This window comes from Eufriesea mexicana, unplaced genomic scaffold, assembly GCF_001483705.2.
Source record: "Eufriesea mexicana isolate 0111107269 unplaced genomic scaffold, ASM148370v2 scaffold1992, whole genome shotgun sequence".
Classification (NCBI taxonomy): domain Eukaryota; kingdom Metazoa; phylum Arthropoda; class Insecta; order Hymenoptera; family Apidae; genus Eufriesea; species Eufriesea mexicana.
Genome location: NW_016910066.1, coordinates 174,011 through 191,765, shown reverse-complemented (window position 1 = coordinate 191,765; position 17,755 = coordinate 174,011). Strand labels below are relative to the sequence as shown.

At 28.7% G+C, this 17,755-nt stretch overlaps 2 protein-coding genes across 3 annotated transcripts; one reads left to right on the top strand and one right to left on the bottom strand.

Annotated features, from left to right (window-relative positions):
• Positions 1–612: 612 nt before the first annotated feature.
• Positions 613–6,071, bottom strand: LOC108549403 (eukaryotic translation initiation factor 2-alpha kinase 1). 2 transcript variants are annotated; one of them, XM_017902763.1, is made up of 9 exons: positions 5,999–6,071; positions 5,506–5,673; positions 4,072–4,228; positions 3,517–3,995; positions 3,249–3,436; positions 1,351–1,527; positions 1,102–1,257; positions 895–1,032; positions 613–828 (listed from the first exon to the last, which is right to left on the bottom strand). In XM_017902763.1, the coding sequence occupies exons 1-9, from the start codon at positions 6,069–6,071 to the stop codon at positions 613–615; spliced, it is 1,752 nt and encodes a 583-aa protein (XP_017758252.1). The 2 variants fall into 2 exon arrangements, with proteins under 2 accessions (XP_017758252.1, XP_017758254.1); XM_017902765.1 differs by having other exon boundaries at positions 781–818.
• Positions 6,072–12,099: 6,028 nt separating this feature from the next.
• On the top strand, positions 12,100–17,559 carry Kr-h1 (kruppel homolog 1). Its single transcript, XM_017902757.1, has 3 exons — positions 12,100–12,523; positions 15,554–16,328; positions 16,807–17,559. Exons 2-3 carry the CDS (start codon positions 15,576–15,578, stop codon positions 17,557–17,559), a joined length of 1,506 nt encoding a protein of 501 aa, XP_017758246.1. The 5' UTR covers positions 12,100–12,523; positions 15,554–15,575.
• Positions 17,560–17,755: the final 196 nt, after the last annotated feature.

Sequence of the window (17,755 nt, the reverse complement as noted above, 5' to 3'; positions counted from 1 at the left end):
CTCATATTTGGGTGACGGCGACGAACGTGTTAAAAAAGTGGTCAAGAACAATTTAGTACAAAAATTTTTTAATAAATCTCCACCAATCTAGAGACATATAATACGGCTATAATAGTTGTTACACATATAGTTTTTATGAAAACTGTGTATAATAAGATTAAATAACTTCATGTTATAAAACGGTTAGCCATATTTTTATTTCAATTATCACAATGTTACACAAGTTTGTAATTCTTTTTTTGAGATATTATGTAAATAAATATTTTTCTGCAATACTTTTGTTTTCATAAATAAAATTGTTGTCAAATACTATATATATATATACTTGTATAAAATACAGATATTTATACTGTTTGTATAAAAATCAAATTATAAACTAATAATATATGGAAATATTTTATTTTAAAATAAAAATTAAACGTAACAGATATACAGTTGAATTACTTGATAACACCTTATAAATATATTTATCTTGTATTCTAGTGGAAGTAAAAGTGTAGACATGCTAAAATTATTTTTTTCTTATTAATTTTTAAAAATCAATTTTTAAAGTTGAAAATAATGTTATAATTTTTTGTAAAAAATATCCTTTAAATGTAGTACTATAAAAATTTATATATCACGTAACGATATATTACGTTTATCGATTCGTTCTTCCAATAATAATATTTTTTCTTGTAACTTTTTTATGAGATCATTTTTTTCAGTAATATCATTTTTTAAATGTGCTATAATCATATCTTTATCTTCGTTTAATTCTTGTAACAATTGATTTGTTGATGGCCGTTTCTCAGGGTCTTCTTGAACTAATTGACTTACTATATGTGCCTAATAAAAATTGAATTTCTTTGTATTCTAGTCTCACTATAATAACATCTTATTGTAAATACATACCCATTTAGGATAAGTGGCAGTTAATGTTGTTGGTATTTGTCCTTTTCTCAAACTATTAATTATTTCAATCCTTTCCATATGAGTTCTCGTAGGTACCAACAACTCTAAAAGTACTATGCCAAGGCTATATATATCACTCTGAAAAAATGGAAATTATTTCAAAATATTTCTTAAAATTAATATAGTATTGAAAAGCAGAAGCAATACCTTAGGATCACATTTTCCTTGTAGTTGTTCTGGTGCTGCATACATATGTGTTCCAAGTATTGAATGATGATTTTCTCTCTGTAATGGACAAGCTAAACCAAAATCTCCTAACTGTATTTGTAACTGTCCTGATGTGGAAATGAATATGTTGCTTGGCTAACGTGTAGTAAGAAATTATTCATATTTTTAAGAAATAAAATGAAAGTTCATAATATGTTTCTCTAATTGTTACCTCCTTTTTTTCATTACCTTTATATCATGATGCACAATTCCACGAGAATGTATATAATCTAAACCACACAGAATTTGTGTTAATATTGCAATGATCATTGCCTGTGGTGTCATCTCCATTCTTTCATCAAGCCATTGTTGAAGTGTTTTCTCACAAAGGGCCATTTGAATATACAAGGTTGTGTATTTCTCACTCTTTAAATTCACATATTTGAAATTTTATATATAATAGATGAACAAATCTTTTAATGTTGTAGAGTATTTATCAATTAGAAGCCATATATAAAGATAAGTAATTTAAGTAATTAATTTAAGTAAATCCTAAGCTTTTCCATAAAATTTCCATATTTACTATAGTAAGATGGTAAAAGTTCCAAAAAGTTTATAAACACTTTCACTATGAGTTTTCATCAAACCATTTTAATAAATGTTAAATGTGATTTACCAACACCAATTGGTAAAAGTCTGTTTTGACTTGGATTAGGTTTTACTTTATGATGTCAGATAAGCTTAATTATAATTTCTTTTTTAATGTTTTTTCACTTACACTGTTGTGGTTCACACAGTCTCAATTTCAGACTCTCAAATATCCATGCCCCATATATTTACTTAAAATGCACACTGGTAATTAAACAAAACAATCTTTTACCAACTGGTATTGATAAATCTTAGTATTCATCGAAATGGTTTAATAAAAGCCAGAAAAGAAAGACTTTACTATAATTAGGGCCATGGTTATTAAAAGTCTTTTACTTGTTTTGATGTGTACTACATGTTTGATATAAAGTAAATATAAAGTAAAGATAAAGTTTGATACCAACTTTCGGAGACACCTTGTATATGCATATATATATAGACACTTAAAATAGGCATATTGCGTGCGCGTGCGTCTGTTATGTCTATTATATGTTTATTTTAAGTGTCTATACAAGATTTTGAAAATACAAAAAAATACAAAAAAGATATGTCAAATAAGGATTATAGAATGTCAAAAAGAACATATAATGGTGATAATTGTTTGATGTTGAGATGACCTTGGAAAGCCCTATGAAGATCACATTCACATTTTTAAATGAAACCCACATCTTTAGCTAGTATTAAGATATTTTCAAAATACTATTAAATATATGAATATAATCTTCATAAAACTGTTCAAGGTCAAATAACACTGTCCAATAAATTTTACCTTTTTCTTCTTTTCTGCAATATATATTGGATGATTCTTGTAGAGTTATTTGTTTTGAACATGAATACATAAGCAAAATTACCGTATCACCGTCAGTTCTCGAAAAAAATTCGAATATTTGTAAAACTTTCCTATTTTTAACAAACATGAAGTATCGCGTGAAAACTAAAAATGTTAGGAAGCTCTAATTGTCTCAAACAGTAGAAAGGAGAGCCCTGAGTACCTCAGTATCTATGATTATAATATTTTAAAGCTTTAAATTAATATAAATAATCATTTAAGTTCAAAAAAAACACCTATGTAAATAGATTCTGCGTACTATTTTTACATATTAACGAAATGTTTTTATATAGCACGAATTTGCTATATAGTACGGGATTCTACAGATATATCTGAAGAAGAAGTCGTTCAACAGAATTATCAAAATATTTTTCAATTTTCATAGATTAAGAAAATATCTATCGGAAACATTAATATGGTCCTTTACCGCCAAGCAGTTATCGCTCCTTTGTTTCGCGCAAGCAGTGCCGTAGCTATGCTTAATCGCCATCACTAATAGGCAATATACGCTCAGTTAACGCATATAATAATGATAGATTTTTTTTTATGTGTTCCTTGTATAGTAGTCGCAAAATTATTAATTATTAAAAACTGTATTATTATAAATGATATAATAATTTCATGGATATATTCCGTGTATATGCAAGTATGCGCGTGCGTTTATACATACCATTTGAGGTATATATGGTAACAGGCTCTTATTCTTACTGCATTCTTTGTATGAATTACTTCCATCAGAATAATTTGTATTATTTTCTGTTTTATTACTTTGATGTTCAGCATTGCTTCTAAAAGTTATACTATTTGAATTACTTTTCTCTGTATCACTTTTAATATTTTGTTCTACCACTTCTTCTTCTATAATAGATAATACATTCAATTCATGAGATTATTAATATCATGATTAATTACTAATTATTTAACATAATTACACATACCAAATCTATATTTTATCTGTTTACTATATTGTGACAACATGTCCTCTTCATTGCTTTCTTTTAGACTTTGACTGCTCTTAACATTTACTTCAATACTCTGTTGACTTTGTGAGTTAAATATTTGATTTATACATGACTTGTATCCACTTCCTTTTCTATGTTCTATAGAACTTAATTTGGTCTGTGTGTGATTTGAGGATATTAAACATGGTATAAAAGTAGAAGGTAATATTGGTTCTATCCATGCACCTTTATATGAAACTATATTGGTGTGATTTAATTTAGCAAGAGTTTTCACTTCTTCAAGATGTTGCAATATATTTTTAATTCGACCAGAACGTACTATTATTTTTTTAATAGCATATTCTATACCATCAAGACGATGTAATGCTTTAAAGACATTACCAAATCCACCAGCTGCAATAAAAGTTATTTCTTGGAAGTCTCTACGATACCTGGACCATTCTGTCATTAGAGGTCTGTAAGAAATAAATATTTAAACATAATATCATTTTTTTACAATAATAAGTAAACATAATTTGTATTATATTTTACCTAGAAATCTGTGATATATTTTGGCAACCAAACGTTGCACGTGTAACTGTAAACAAATGATACAGTGCTTGCTGATATTGATCTCTTAATGGCTCCAATTCTATCATATTGTATGAACTATCAATTAGTTTTAATTCGTGAAGTTTATCGCAAATAGCTAAAAATAAATATAAAAATTACTTTGTCATTTATTTCAAAATTTATTAATTCATTAACAAAATATAAATTTTAAAATGCAAATAAAAAGAAAAATGGACGTTAAAGGATGGAATAGGAGTAAGTTTATTCTAGAATGATTATAGACAAAAAATATTTTTATTCAAGGATAATAATATAGATATCGTATTGAATAGGAATGTTTGAATGAATGGAAAGGCTGGTAATAAAGTCAGTTTAATTAGAGTATATAAGGGGGTACCTAAGTCTAGAACAGAATACACCTAGTTATCTAGTATTGGAAGAAGTTAAAGGAAACAAATTAAGAATTATATCAAAAGCAACAGTAAGGGTATATGAGGGAAAGCTTAAATTAACAAAAGAAAAGTGAACAATTAAAAAGTGTCTACAAGAAAAAAAGGAAGGTAGAATGAGTCGGAAAAATGCAAAGGAAAAAGAGAACTTTTACGTTTTACATTTTAAAAAAATAGTTATATAGTTAGATAGGTTTAAGACAACAAATAGCTTATAGAGGCAAAGTGGTATATAGATAATTGAATGAAAGGATCAAGAGGTGCAAGGCCAGAAGCAATGCAATAAAATCAGAGTATACAATGAAAGATACAAATATATCAGAATGGAAACAAAACCAGAATACTTGAATAAACGAGGATCGAGCAGAAGTTGGAGGCTGACAAAGGGAGTTAAACATGAAAATTTAGATGTATGAAATAGATATTTGATGTATGAAGAAAGCAGATTATATGAGAAATATTGGGAAGAATGGGGTACATTAAAGTATATCATAGAGAATTGTGTAGAAACAAAACATTGCAATTATAAATTAGGAAACATTGTTCCAGGAATCTCTGACTTTTGAAGACTGTAAGTTGATTGTATGGCTGCTAGCTAATAGATAGAAATGAGAAACAAAGAAGTGAAAATGTGAATAGAAGCAAATTTGGATATGAATAAAGATAAAACAGATGAATGTGTCTAGATTAAGATTATAGATGTAAACCAAGCTCATTTCATGATCACAAAGGTTGAAATAAATAAATACTATCACTATTAAAAAAAAAAAGTAAAATAAATAGAAATTATTATTATTTAATTACTATATTTCCTAAAAAATAACAATTTTATGATAAAAAGAAATGTACATGTTTAATTTAAAACTATTACATTTCATTTTGAAATCATATAAATATAAAAACTTTTTTTATAGTAACAAAAATACATCGAAAATAATTTTTAATAAAAGTTTCAATATATTACCAAAATATAATTTATTTCTGCATACCAAATCCTCTTCAAATAATACACACAGTTGTTGAATAAGTGATTCAATTAAAAGACTAGTAGAGGTTGTAATTATGCTTACAGTTTGTCCATTATTTTGTTTACTTTCATTATCCAAACATATTGTAGATTTTACATTATTACCTAATAAATCAACACACGAATGATAAGAAAGACATAATAATATATTAGTAATAGAGTTAATTAAAATTATTTAAAATTTGTAACTATTATATCAAACAATAAACAATTCACTATCTAAAAATCTATTTTTGCACAATTTCTGTTTTTAATCAAAACAATATTTTTTCACAAAAATGGCTAAACAAATTATGTTACCATTCCAAATAATACAATGAATAAATAATAATGAAAACAATTAAAAAAAATATTATACTTTTTAAATACTATAACTGACACTACTAACATATTTTAGAAACGAATACGAGTTTAAGGTTATATTATATACCCCTGTCAAATGTAGTTACTGTGGACAATGTATCCCAAGGATTAGTTAATAACGTTAATTTATTATCTCCCATTTTTTAAATTCATTACACTATCACATGGATACCTATGTTATTACAAATTTATATATAATATAACTATGGAGATTACAATATCCCGAAATCTTTGTATCATAATTGCATTCTTTTAATGAAAATCAGAGAATATAAAATAACATAGATAAGATGTGTATGTATAATATTTATTGGATTTCGAAATAATTGATATTATCAAATTTGATTTTGTTACCAAATTAGTGGTTAAGTGTTATTTACAGAAGTATATTAACGGAAGAATAATAAGTTTTTCAAGCTTGTTTAATTTTTTTAACAATTGACATTATTACATAATTGTATTAAATATGACAACAGTAAAATTAAATAAAGAATAGAGACAAAAGAAATTAATTTCTTAATTAAAAGAAAAGCTTTTTATTTTAAAATAACAATTTTTATTCTTTGGAAGAAAAATTCATTGCAAATATTTAAAAATACCTGTACAAAAGCGACATCTAGAATTTATATCATTTATTTTTTAACGTTAAGAGTTTTAATAAATAGGTATATTTTTAAATGATTTGCATAATTTTACCAATAATATCATCTTAATTGCATAAAAGTAGAGTAACTTTACAAGTGGAAATTAATTTGTTCAACATAATTTTCTAATAATCTTTTTAAAAAGTAATCTTCAATAAATTTATTTTATTATTTAAGAATATTTAAATCGATTATATAATAATCAAATGAAAAATGTAATAAAATAATAAAATAGTAAAACAATAAAATGAATAAACAATAAAAGCAAGTTTGTTCGTAGTTTAAAATATTAGAAAGGACATCATCGTCATTTCGATTTATTAATCTGTTTTCTTCGCTATAATTCGTTAATTAGAACACATTTTTTATAAATATGTTTATAATTATATTAGTTACATCATATTAGACGTATATATTTATATGTGATATACAAGAGATACAAAAGAATTAATCAAATTTTCTTAAAGTAATTAATTTGAAAGTATATGTAACATAATTATTGGCATATTATATAAAAATATGAAACTTCTTAAAAATAGTTATTATAATTAATATAAAATTATTTATAACATAATAAAATATCTTATTTGTTTTATTTTTCCTTTATTTTCATCATTTCTTTTAGACAACTTATGAAGTATACATTCATAAAATTATATGTAACACATTCATAAAATGAATTATAAATTTTATATATGAGAAATTTTGTAATTTTGTAATAAGTGATAGCATTAAAAATATAAATTGTTGACATAAGTAATTCTGATTAATATAATATAACAATAACATAACAATAACATAATATGCGTGATATGATAAAAAATATAATTTTTTATTAATTAAGTTTTATTATTTACTTATTAAAGCAAATGCATGTACCGAGTACGGCATTTAAATTGAAACAACCGAATATCTGGAAAATAAATCATTATATGGAAAGAATGTTTCAGATAAAAATTATTCCGTTCAAAGGAGGGAAGAGAAGTGCATTAATGTTCTTTAATTTTATGAATAATTTCAAGACCATTCGAAGTTCAACTCCATTTTTTCAAACGAGAACTTACATTTTTTTCAAAATGTGTTCTTATAATCCTTAATCTCAATAAAATATTATATTAGTGTATATGATAAAATATAATATAATGATAATCAAGATATTCGGTTGTTCCGATTTAAATACCGCACCCTATATAAATATAAGAAATTTAGGTAATTATGCATAGAAGGATAATCTCCTTCGATTTTGATGATTTTTGGATGTGTTATAAAACTCGATATTTTGAACAACTTTTTGTATGTGTATAACTGCCATTTGGTCTTAGCTTTCGAGATTATTTGCAAATAACTTTCAACATTATACAATCGTACTCTGTCTATACATGCACGCTCGTACCAGTGTATGTGTACATCGTCATAAATTCGCCACATATATATTTACTGTTTCTCAAAAACACTCCACAATGGCTGACAACTCAATACATACACGTATATACATGCATATACATATAACGTATAATCTCGTTAGAAAAGTGGACTTAAACAGGATTTTTTGAAGGTTCCATTGACATATGAAAATCTTCAAAACACAAGCGTGCACTTATAGGAAGAGTACAATGTAGAAAGTTTTTGCAAATATTTCGAAATCTAAGACAAACTAACCCTTATGTAGAAAAGAAAAAGTTGTTTTAAATCTTTATTTAGATATTTTTCCGTATAGCTCTCGTGACCGATCAGCATAAGGTTTGGAGGAAAGACATAAAGGGGAAAAGGTGTCCGAAATCTAACACTTTCTAAAACTTTTAAAGCTCCGGGTAATTAATATTCCCTGAGATATTAATAAACAAACTTGTCGAGTAATACCTTGAATTTTGCTTATACAAATATTATACAGCAGACGTTACAATATACAATCATCATTCTTTGTAATAAGTAGTATTGTTGTTGTCAACTATTAGATAGCCGACGGCAGAGCAACAATTAAGATCTATAGAGCTCTCCGATGCAAAATCTCTTCTCTCGTTTTAAGCATCAGCGATATAATGTTACGATAGCGTTTGACTGACTGCTCTTGGAGACCGGATTAAATGATATACCCCGACCTTACATACATACATATATGCAAGTAGACAGTAAATAATTCTTCAAAAACTCTTTATTAATATCCTTCGAAAACTATTGAATTCCCGAAGTTAAAATTTTATATTTGCAGTTCACCCTTCCTTTTCTCTCACATTCCCTTCCAAAAGTCCTGTCGATCGGCTTCAGGTGCTATTTCGAAAGTATAACCTATTTAAAAACCATCGAAATCAGAAGATGAAAGCAGTTCATTGACAAGTTCAACGTTTTTTTATTATATAATTATTAATTTGAATCATGTATTATTTTAAAAAGATAAATACTGAAAAGGGAGCTAAACAATATTATTTTCGTATTCATACCCAGCTTTGGAACAGTTCGAATATTAAAATTGGAATAATATACAGAGTAACGTAGTTGGCATATATTACATTGTTATGTAATGAAAAAGTACAATCATACTGTGTGTGTGTGTGAGCGCGTATGTGTGCGCGCGCGTGTGTGTACTACAGATGTATAGATTATATAATGCATTATACTCCTCTTGTCAACTCGCATCTGTATATTTTATGTATACAACTAATGTAATGTATCGATATTATTTTATAATAACGAACAGATTCTTTGTTGAGTTCTTTATTTAGTATAACTTTTCGATTCACAAGACTATTGGCAAGCATTGTCACAATAAAAACAAAAAGGCATTAAATTGTGTTTTCTCTTCCTTTCGTATTTTGAATTCAGTATGACTTTGTGTGTACGCGCGCGAGTGTGTGCTTGCATCTAAGGTCGCCACTGATATATCTTAAAACGTGCCGCGTTAAGATTGGTCAAGGTACATCTCTCTAAAGTTGATTGTTACCACAATAGTAATTCCACCATGTATATCTCTATCTCTTTCCGCTCTCCCTTTCTCTCTACCCCCCCCCCCCCCCGCCTTCAAGCTAACCCACGCACCACTAGCACGTAACATTGAAACTCGTCTAGTTTCGACGTTTTGGAACCTTTGTTAACTTCCGCGATCCCCCGGCGATTACAATGCGCGCGCGTATGTGTGCGCGGAGTTCCGTATGCGTGTAACCCACGTGCCTCTATAACATCGTGCATTGATTTAATAATTTTTATGAATCTTTTTGAATTTTATATCAAATGACCACTTATTAAGCTTATATTTGATACCAATGTATAATTAATATTTGTATGTTTAATCATTAATAACATTACGAAAAGTTAAATTCGAATATGTTAATTAAAAGATAAAATTTTAATGTTATTATCTGAGAAACAATGATATTCAACTATTTAACTGAGGAGGAAAGATAGACGTGTAAGGACATAGTATGTTAAAGATATCGAAAGAAAATATCGTGCAGTTGCACAGAACGGTTAAACTTTTAGACGATAATCTTATCTGCATTCACGTGTTACAACATTGACGTATTTTATCCTTCAAATACATTTTAATATTATCATTGATTAACGAATTACATAATACCTTAGCGTATCTATTATCACCTTTGTTCATAATAAAAATGTAAATGCACAATAATAATTGCACTCTATCAAATTTCATAGTACTCAATCTCTCTTTCGGTCTTGAAAACAATGTAACTAAAGGTCCGGAAATTGTTTTTACAAATTATCTATGTATAGTATTATAAAATTGTACCAAAAATTATCAACGATAAAATCGATCTAATACCAATAGATGTAGAATATTTCTCATTTAAGATGTTCAGGTCTTAATTCCTCAAGGTTAATAAATGTTCCTATTTTTCTATTTTCCTATATCGACGAAGAACTGTTGTTGTCACGCCATTAGTTACAAACACTTTAAAAATTGAAATCTTTTGAATGGTTTTTAATATTCGATTTCATTTAGAGGTTATTTATCGCTTCGTAAAATCAACGAATGAAACGAATCTAAATAATCTAAACACATTCCGTGTAGTTTTAATATCGTTAAATTAGACCACAAACGGTGTCGTTACTACTATCATTACTACCATCACCTATCCATCGCCAAAGCATAGTTCAGGGACACAACTACACGGAAAAAGAATAGGATTAACGTACAGTAGTTGCTGTTGCCGCTATTGCCACCGCACGCGGCGTCCAATGCCCCGTCCAGAGGCAGCTGTCGTGGTTTCTCCACGGCACACGTGCACCGCTCGCAGTGGGTCATTGCTCTCCTCTGTTCGAAAGTAATATCGTTATAGCGCACGACACTTGTCCCAGACATAATCATCGCGAGATCGAATGAAATTTGCTCATTCATAACTAATTACACACTAATACATACTCAGATGATAACCTCAATTTTTGAATATTTTTATATCATTATTTAAAATAATCGTTAAACCAATCGCGTTACTTATTTATAATTAAATTAAAACGTATGTAAATAATTATTAGAAATTTAAGTTCGTATAGTGATAATAAGAACTTTATTATAAATAAATAAAAGATAAAGATGGAAATGATATGCGTACTTTATCATATTAAAGAATAATATAATATACAGTAAAGAAATAAAACTAAAAGGAAGGTCATTCGAAGCATTAATGAAAGCTTAAGGAAAGAAAGAAATATTACATGTATCAATCATGAATGTACCAGTATGAACATTTTTGTATCGATTGGATTTAACCTTCTGCACATTTTATTGCCGGATTGTTACATATATAATGCACGTATCAAATAAGTAGACTGCCTCTCCACACTATTAGTAAATGTTTCTTTTCGATGTGTCACCATCTTCGTATCTATACATACATAAGTACATACATATGTACATACATATGTACATACTGCGCGAAAGAGCTATTCGCTGTTATTCTTTACTTTTGAATCAAAATATTCGATTCTTTGTGTCTCTAAAAATACATCTATGTATATATTACATTAAAAATTATAAAACTTAAATATGTACTCCTTTCAGTCTGTTCATGATGATATATTAATATTTGTATATCATTTAAATATACATTAACAATGGCTACTATAAAATAGGGCGTAAATGTGATGTTACGTTTTAATATTATAATTATACTACAACTCAAATTCATTATAAATAAATTTTTATCGAAATGTTATTATATCATAATATATTTAATATTAAATTCATTATGTATCCAATAATATATGTACATATATAATATATTTTGATATCTTTATGAAACATTAATAAAGAGGTTCTTGTAAACAAAAATTTCAAATTTTAATTTTAATTTTAATTTCATGTAAGGCATGAAAAATAAAAATCCGAAGTTGAGTCATATTTTGATTATTTCATCATTGATAAAAAAACCGTGATTAACCAAGTTTATCGTAATGTGTTGTGGCGTCACGTACGCGTGTGTAGAATATGGACGCGTCCCTATAGATCGGAGATATCTACATCTCCTTCTGTCAGTGTTCTTCGTCGTACTTATACTGCGGGGTCGTCCGAAACCACGACAACTGCCTCCACGTGCTGCGAAAAGCACTTACTCGCCCTAAATTGTAGGTCGCCGCCGTTGTCACAATGGTGGGGATAGCCAGAGTGGTGGGGCAGGGTCGAGCACAGCACTTCGGCCATGATCGATGATTTCCGTCGCCGTTCGGTATGGCCAGGCGGTAAACATTACACAGTACAATTGGCCGTGTCCTGAGGGTCCTTTGGTTTCGTTTTCGAGTTTGAGTTTTTCGTCGACATTCAGTTGTGAGAAGTGACAAACGAACGCGATATACGTTAAAGAGAACGTGTATAATCGTTTCTATTCATTGATTTAATCTTCCGAGTTATTTCGTTGATTCGTTATTCTTCAGAGGATGATGAACCGGGACATGGGATTTCTTCGCTTTGGATGAGTTTAACAAGACACTCACAGGTGGGAGATTTTGACATTTCTACTTTCATGTATTTTACGAAAACGAGCGAATTTATAACAAAGATTTTTATATAGATTACTGTTGAAAATAACACGTAAACTTATATTTTCTTTTTTTTATTTCCCCCTCTCTCTCTCTCTCTCTCTCTCTCTCTCTCTCTCTCTCTCCCCCCCGCTTCCCTCTCTTGCTCTCTCTAATTAATTTGGTTAATATGTGCTTAAATTTTTCAAAATTTATAAATTCAATGTGGAGTTTTTCAGTAAAAAAGATATCATTAACACGTTTAATCTACATTTTTATGAAATGATAGACTTCTTATCAATAAATTAATATAAATATTTAGTGTTAAATCGAATTTTCCTTCAAAATATTTTCGGAAAAATATTTTAATAAATTAATAAATTAAAAAATATTTTAATAAAATGTGAGAAAAAAGCAAGAAATTACTGACACTGAAATTGATAGTTTTCTCCTTGGCCGCAAACTTCGGTCGCGCTAGTAGCGTCGTTTTCCACGATCAATCACATTTTCTGTGTTTTAAAAGTATCGTCGTAAAATTAAGGAAAAAAGAAAAACAAAGTAGACGTCTATGTGAAAAAGAGAAAGAAAGGTTGCAATAGATTCACTTAGGAGAGGTGTGATATGTGGCTGTGATTCGTGATGTAACTCAACGTCCTTACTGCGCGACGAGTTGCACGAGGTCGGTGATCGCTATAAAAAAATGCGGCGAGTACACGTGGAGGCAGCGGCAAGCGGTTTCTACCGCGACACGGCGCGGTATTGCACCACCGCCAACCATAGCGACTGCCTCATTGAGAGGCGCGCGTGCAGGTTTAACCCAGCCTTAACCTATTCTGAACTGACGACCTCGTACGAACATGCGAACAATGTCGGGTTTCTTCAATAAACTTCCTATCAGATTAAAAATACAAACTTTTTATTTTTCCATTTTTTGTCAATTTTTTTTCTAAAATAAATATATTAGATTAATTTTATCAAAAAAAAAAAATTAATATGCATATTTATTAAGATCAAATTTAGTACGTTTATTGTAGAATCTATTGCTTTACTTTGATATATCTGTAATAACAATAGCTAAATAATTTCATCGCATAAATTTAAAAAAAAAGCATATTGAAATTTAAGTTATGATATGGGATTCATGAAATTATATTCTATTTTGAAAGATCGATTGTGAATTGTATAATTAAATAAATAAATTTCTAGTTGTAAACTTAATAACCATTTGTATTTAAACTTAGTACTTTTTTTAAATTAGTAGTCATTTATGGATTCTAAAAGTTTTACATGTTTGAATTTAAAATGATAATACATAATTTAGGACAATGTTCATACGACTTTTTTATATTAATTTTATAGTATTTTTAAGTAAAATATTTAAGCAAAATGATATTTCCAATTTATATAGGATTTTTAGTCAAATAACAAGTAGTTTTTCAGATGGATCTTATACTAATTTCTATAAAAGAGGTAATAACAAAAAATAATATTAATCTTCTATTGTTAAGAACTAATTAATAAATTCGTGCCATTACATACTTATCAATAACTATTACTTATTCTTATGAAATATATGAAAAATCAAATTAACAGAATATTTAAATTTTATAAATAATTTTTTATATAACAATATGAAAACAAATTAAAAATATAGCTACTTTTACATTTTTCAAACATACAAACAAATATATGTATTAAATTATTTAAAATTATATGTGATACATTTTGAAGTAAAGCATCAAATTGTTAAAAAATATCTTTTGTCAATTGTTAATTGTAAGTAATTAAATAATCTTCGTCTTCTTCTAAACAAAGAAAAAAGAAATAAGAAATTCCGAGTGTAGCAGGTTCGTGCGTCGATAATATACGGTTCATCATAGGCCCCGTAGAATTAGGGGCAGGCTAAAGTTGCAGGATGCGTATGCGTACATGATGCGTGCGCGTGCGTGTACGCATGGGGCGTCACACTATTCGTGAACATTTTTTTAGACTTAAAAAAAGTCATTTGGTGGGGAGTGGAGCCGTGTTATCCTTACGTTTTAGATCGGCGTATAATCAAGGCATTTACACAGTTGGCGTTCACACGTAGGATAACGTGTCTTTCTACCTACCTCATGTCAATCTACCTCATGAAAATAGTCTTACAAAAATACAAATAAATGTTTTCTTGTTATTGTTGTTATTCTACAGGTAATTCAACGCGATGACTTTCCAAGTTTTGTGTTTTTTTTTCATATCGAATGGAATTTAGTGATGAAGATTACTTAAAATATGTAATTTCTGTCTTTCCTTAAAACATTCTTTTTACGTATATCCTTACTATTTTAATGCTTAAAACTATCTGTTATGTATTTTATTAATTAATTAGTTGACTTTTTTCTTGAATTATTCGGAGCTTTTTGGAATATTAAGAAATTTTTTGTAGAAAAATTAATTTATTAGCATTTTTTAAAAGTATGTTTTGTAATAATATGTTTTATTATCTTTTCGTATACTTCGTAAATTTTAAACTGCAGAAAATGTATATATAGTAAGCTATGTAACAGCTTGAAATGCTGTCAATGTTACTTGCGGTAAACGATGTATAACATTGTTGTAATATATTATTCCTGTTTATTACGAATGAATTTAAACGTTAAATTTACTTATATTATAATATTGAAGTTCAAATACAATTATTTTTAAAATTATATTATTTTATTCTTCAGTTTCATTATCATAGTCCAGTTTGTTCAAAATATGAAAATTGCAAAAATTCTCATTCTAATATTTCTTGATGAAAAATATAAAGATTTATTATAATTACGATAACAATTTATTTAATATATAACTATATTAATATTTTCAGATAGTAAATTTTACATTTGAAGTCATTAAATTAAATGTAAATTTTATGAATTTTATGAACTTTATCAGTTATTGTGAATTTGTAATAAAGTTAATTGTTTTAATCAAATATTTTTCTACAAATTTTGTCATCAACGATCGTTTTTCTCTATTATTTTTAGATTAATACACTCGCAACGAAAAATGGTGGGTTACTATTCAACGAAACGGATCACAAATTCTACAACGATGTCGGTCAGTAGCGAAGTATCGACTGTGGAGCCAATGAATCCGGTGAAAAGTCTCGTTTGTAGTCCAGATTTAAGTGCGTTCACATCACCGGCATGTGGTGCTGAGACTCTGTCGGCAAATGTCGAGGACAAGACATACCAGTGTTTGCTGTGTCAAAAAGTCTTCGATCAGAAGAGTTTATATCAGAGCCACCTGCGTTCGCACGGTAAAGAAGGTGAAGATCCTTACCGATGCAATATTTGTGGGAAAACTTTTGCGGTACCTGCACGACTGACTAGACATTATCGTACACATACTGGTGAAAAACCATACCAATGCGAGTATTGTAGTAAATCGTTTTCCGTAAAAGAAAATTTAAGCGTGCATCGTCGTATACATACAAAAGAACGGCCTTACAAGTGTGATGTGTGCGAACGTGCATTTGAACATAGTGGTAAATTGCATCGACATATGCGGATTCACACTGGAGAACGGCCACATAAGTGTACTGTTTGTTCGAAAACATTCATTCAAAGTGGACAGTTGGTAATTCACATGCGTACGCATACTGGGGAAAAACCGTATGTTTGCAAAGCATGTGGGAAGGGATTCACTTGTTCAAAGCAACTGAAGGTTCATACGCGCACGCATACTGGAGAAAAGCCGTATACTTGCGACATTTGCGGCAAATCCTTTGGTTATAATCACGTGTTGAAGTTACATCAGGTTTGTTTACTTCTTCTTAGAAAATATACATTATGTAATATAAATTTTTTCGCATTTGTGTTATTCATATGACTTGTTAATATCATTAATATTTATATTAAACTTTATAACATAGAACCAATTGTTACTTCAAATAAAAATTATATAATGATACATTTCATATTATTTTATAATAATATAAGCAATACAGTATATTCAATTTCTCAAAGGTCAAGTGAGAAAAAATTTATTAAAGTTTAAAAGTTATATATTTCCATATACATTGAAATTAATATTTTGCCAAAAATAATTCTTTAAACATTATTATCAAATATCTCTAAAGTTCAAAAGAGATTGATTAATTTAAATAAAACGTAACATTATTTAAATATAAGTAAAACATAATTTACATCTGCAATTATTTGATGTGATTTATCAATTTTAGTATCTTTTCTTATGGTTCTAAACTTATATAATAATAATATAATAAATGTTTTAGGTTGCCCATTATGGTGAAAAGGTTTACAAGTGTACATTATGTCATGAGACTTTTGGTTCAAAGAAAACAATGGAATTACACATTAAAACTCATTCAGATTCATCAGTTAGTGGTTCTCCTCGAGACTCACCAGTTGAGCCAGAAATTGAAATCTCACAGGCAAACAGCGTAGGCACTGCCAGTGACAAGGAGAATCACAAGACTGAAGTGCCAAGCGATGATGGTGTTACTTATGATGACACTCCACGAGAGTTTCCTTACTATATGTATTCCAGAGAGCAGTATTCACAACCGCTTCTGGTACCTAGTGAAGAGAGAACCTTCCAAACAACACCTATAGCTCCCATTGGACAGCCTCACTTATTTCTATATCCTGAAGTTTCTTCTACATATACTAGTTTTGGAATTCAGAGTAATGATTTTGTTGGTGACTGTTCATCTCTTTTAAATTTACCAGGAAATGATGCTCGTAGAAGAGTTGAAGCTGCACTTGAAGCAGTTGAAGAAGAAAGGCAAAGGGAATATGGAATGAGAGTAGACAGAGAACCAATTCTAACTCCTCCAAGTAGTAATCCTGTAAGTCCTGTACCTTCGCCGGATCCTCTCGATTTGGCGATTCCAGTACGAGAAACATTAATCCTTCCTCCAAGAAAGCGATGCAAAATGATCTTAGAATCAATGGAAAGTGAAAGAAATGGTCTCATTGCTTCCCAAAGGCAAAACTCTGTTATTCAATTTGCAAAAGCATCATAGTGGAGGGTTTGAAATACATTTATGATAAACCAGTGATAATTTCGTATATGGTGAGACGTAATCCGAGTTTTGCGGAAAAGTATGAAAAATACTAGAGTATATGTCCAGAATAGTGATGGGCTGGAAGAATTTAAACCATTAATATTAGAAATTATGACAAATTATTGAATTTTTAACTTGACAAATTTTGAATTTT

Excerpts from the sequence above, each read along its gene's own strand:
- LOC108549403 (XM_017902763.1), bottom strand. The coding sequence starts at position 6,071 with ATGGGAGATAATAAATTAACGTTATTAACTAATCCTTGGGATACATTG. Across the intron at positions 1,033-1,101 it reads AAGGAAAATGTGATCCTAAG|AGTGATATATATAGCCTTGG; the intron begins GTATTGCTTCTG and ends CCATTTTTTCAG. Across the intron at positions 829-894 it reads CTGCCACTTATCCTAAATGG|GCACATATAGTAAGTCAATT; the intron begins GTATGTATTTAC and ends AATTTTTATTAG.
- Kr-h1 (XM_017902757.1), top strand. The coding sequence starts at position 15,576 with ATGGTGGGTTACTATTCAACGAAACGGATCACAAATTCTACAACGATG. Across the intron at positions 16,329-16,806 it reads ACGTGTTGAAGTTACATCAG|GTTGCCCATTATGGTGAAAA; the intron begins GTTTGTTTACTT and ends TAAATGTTTTAG.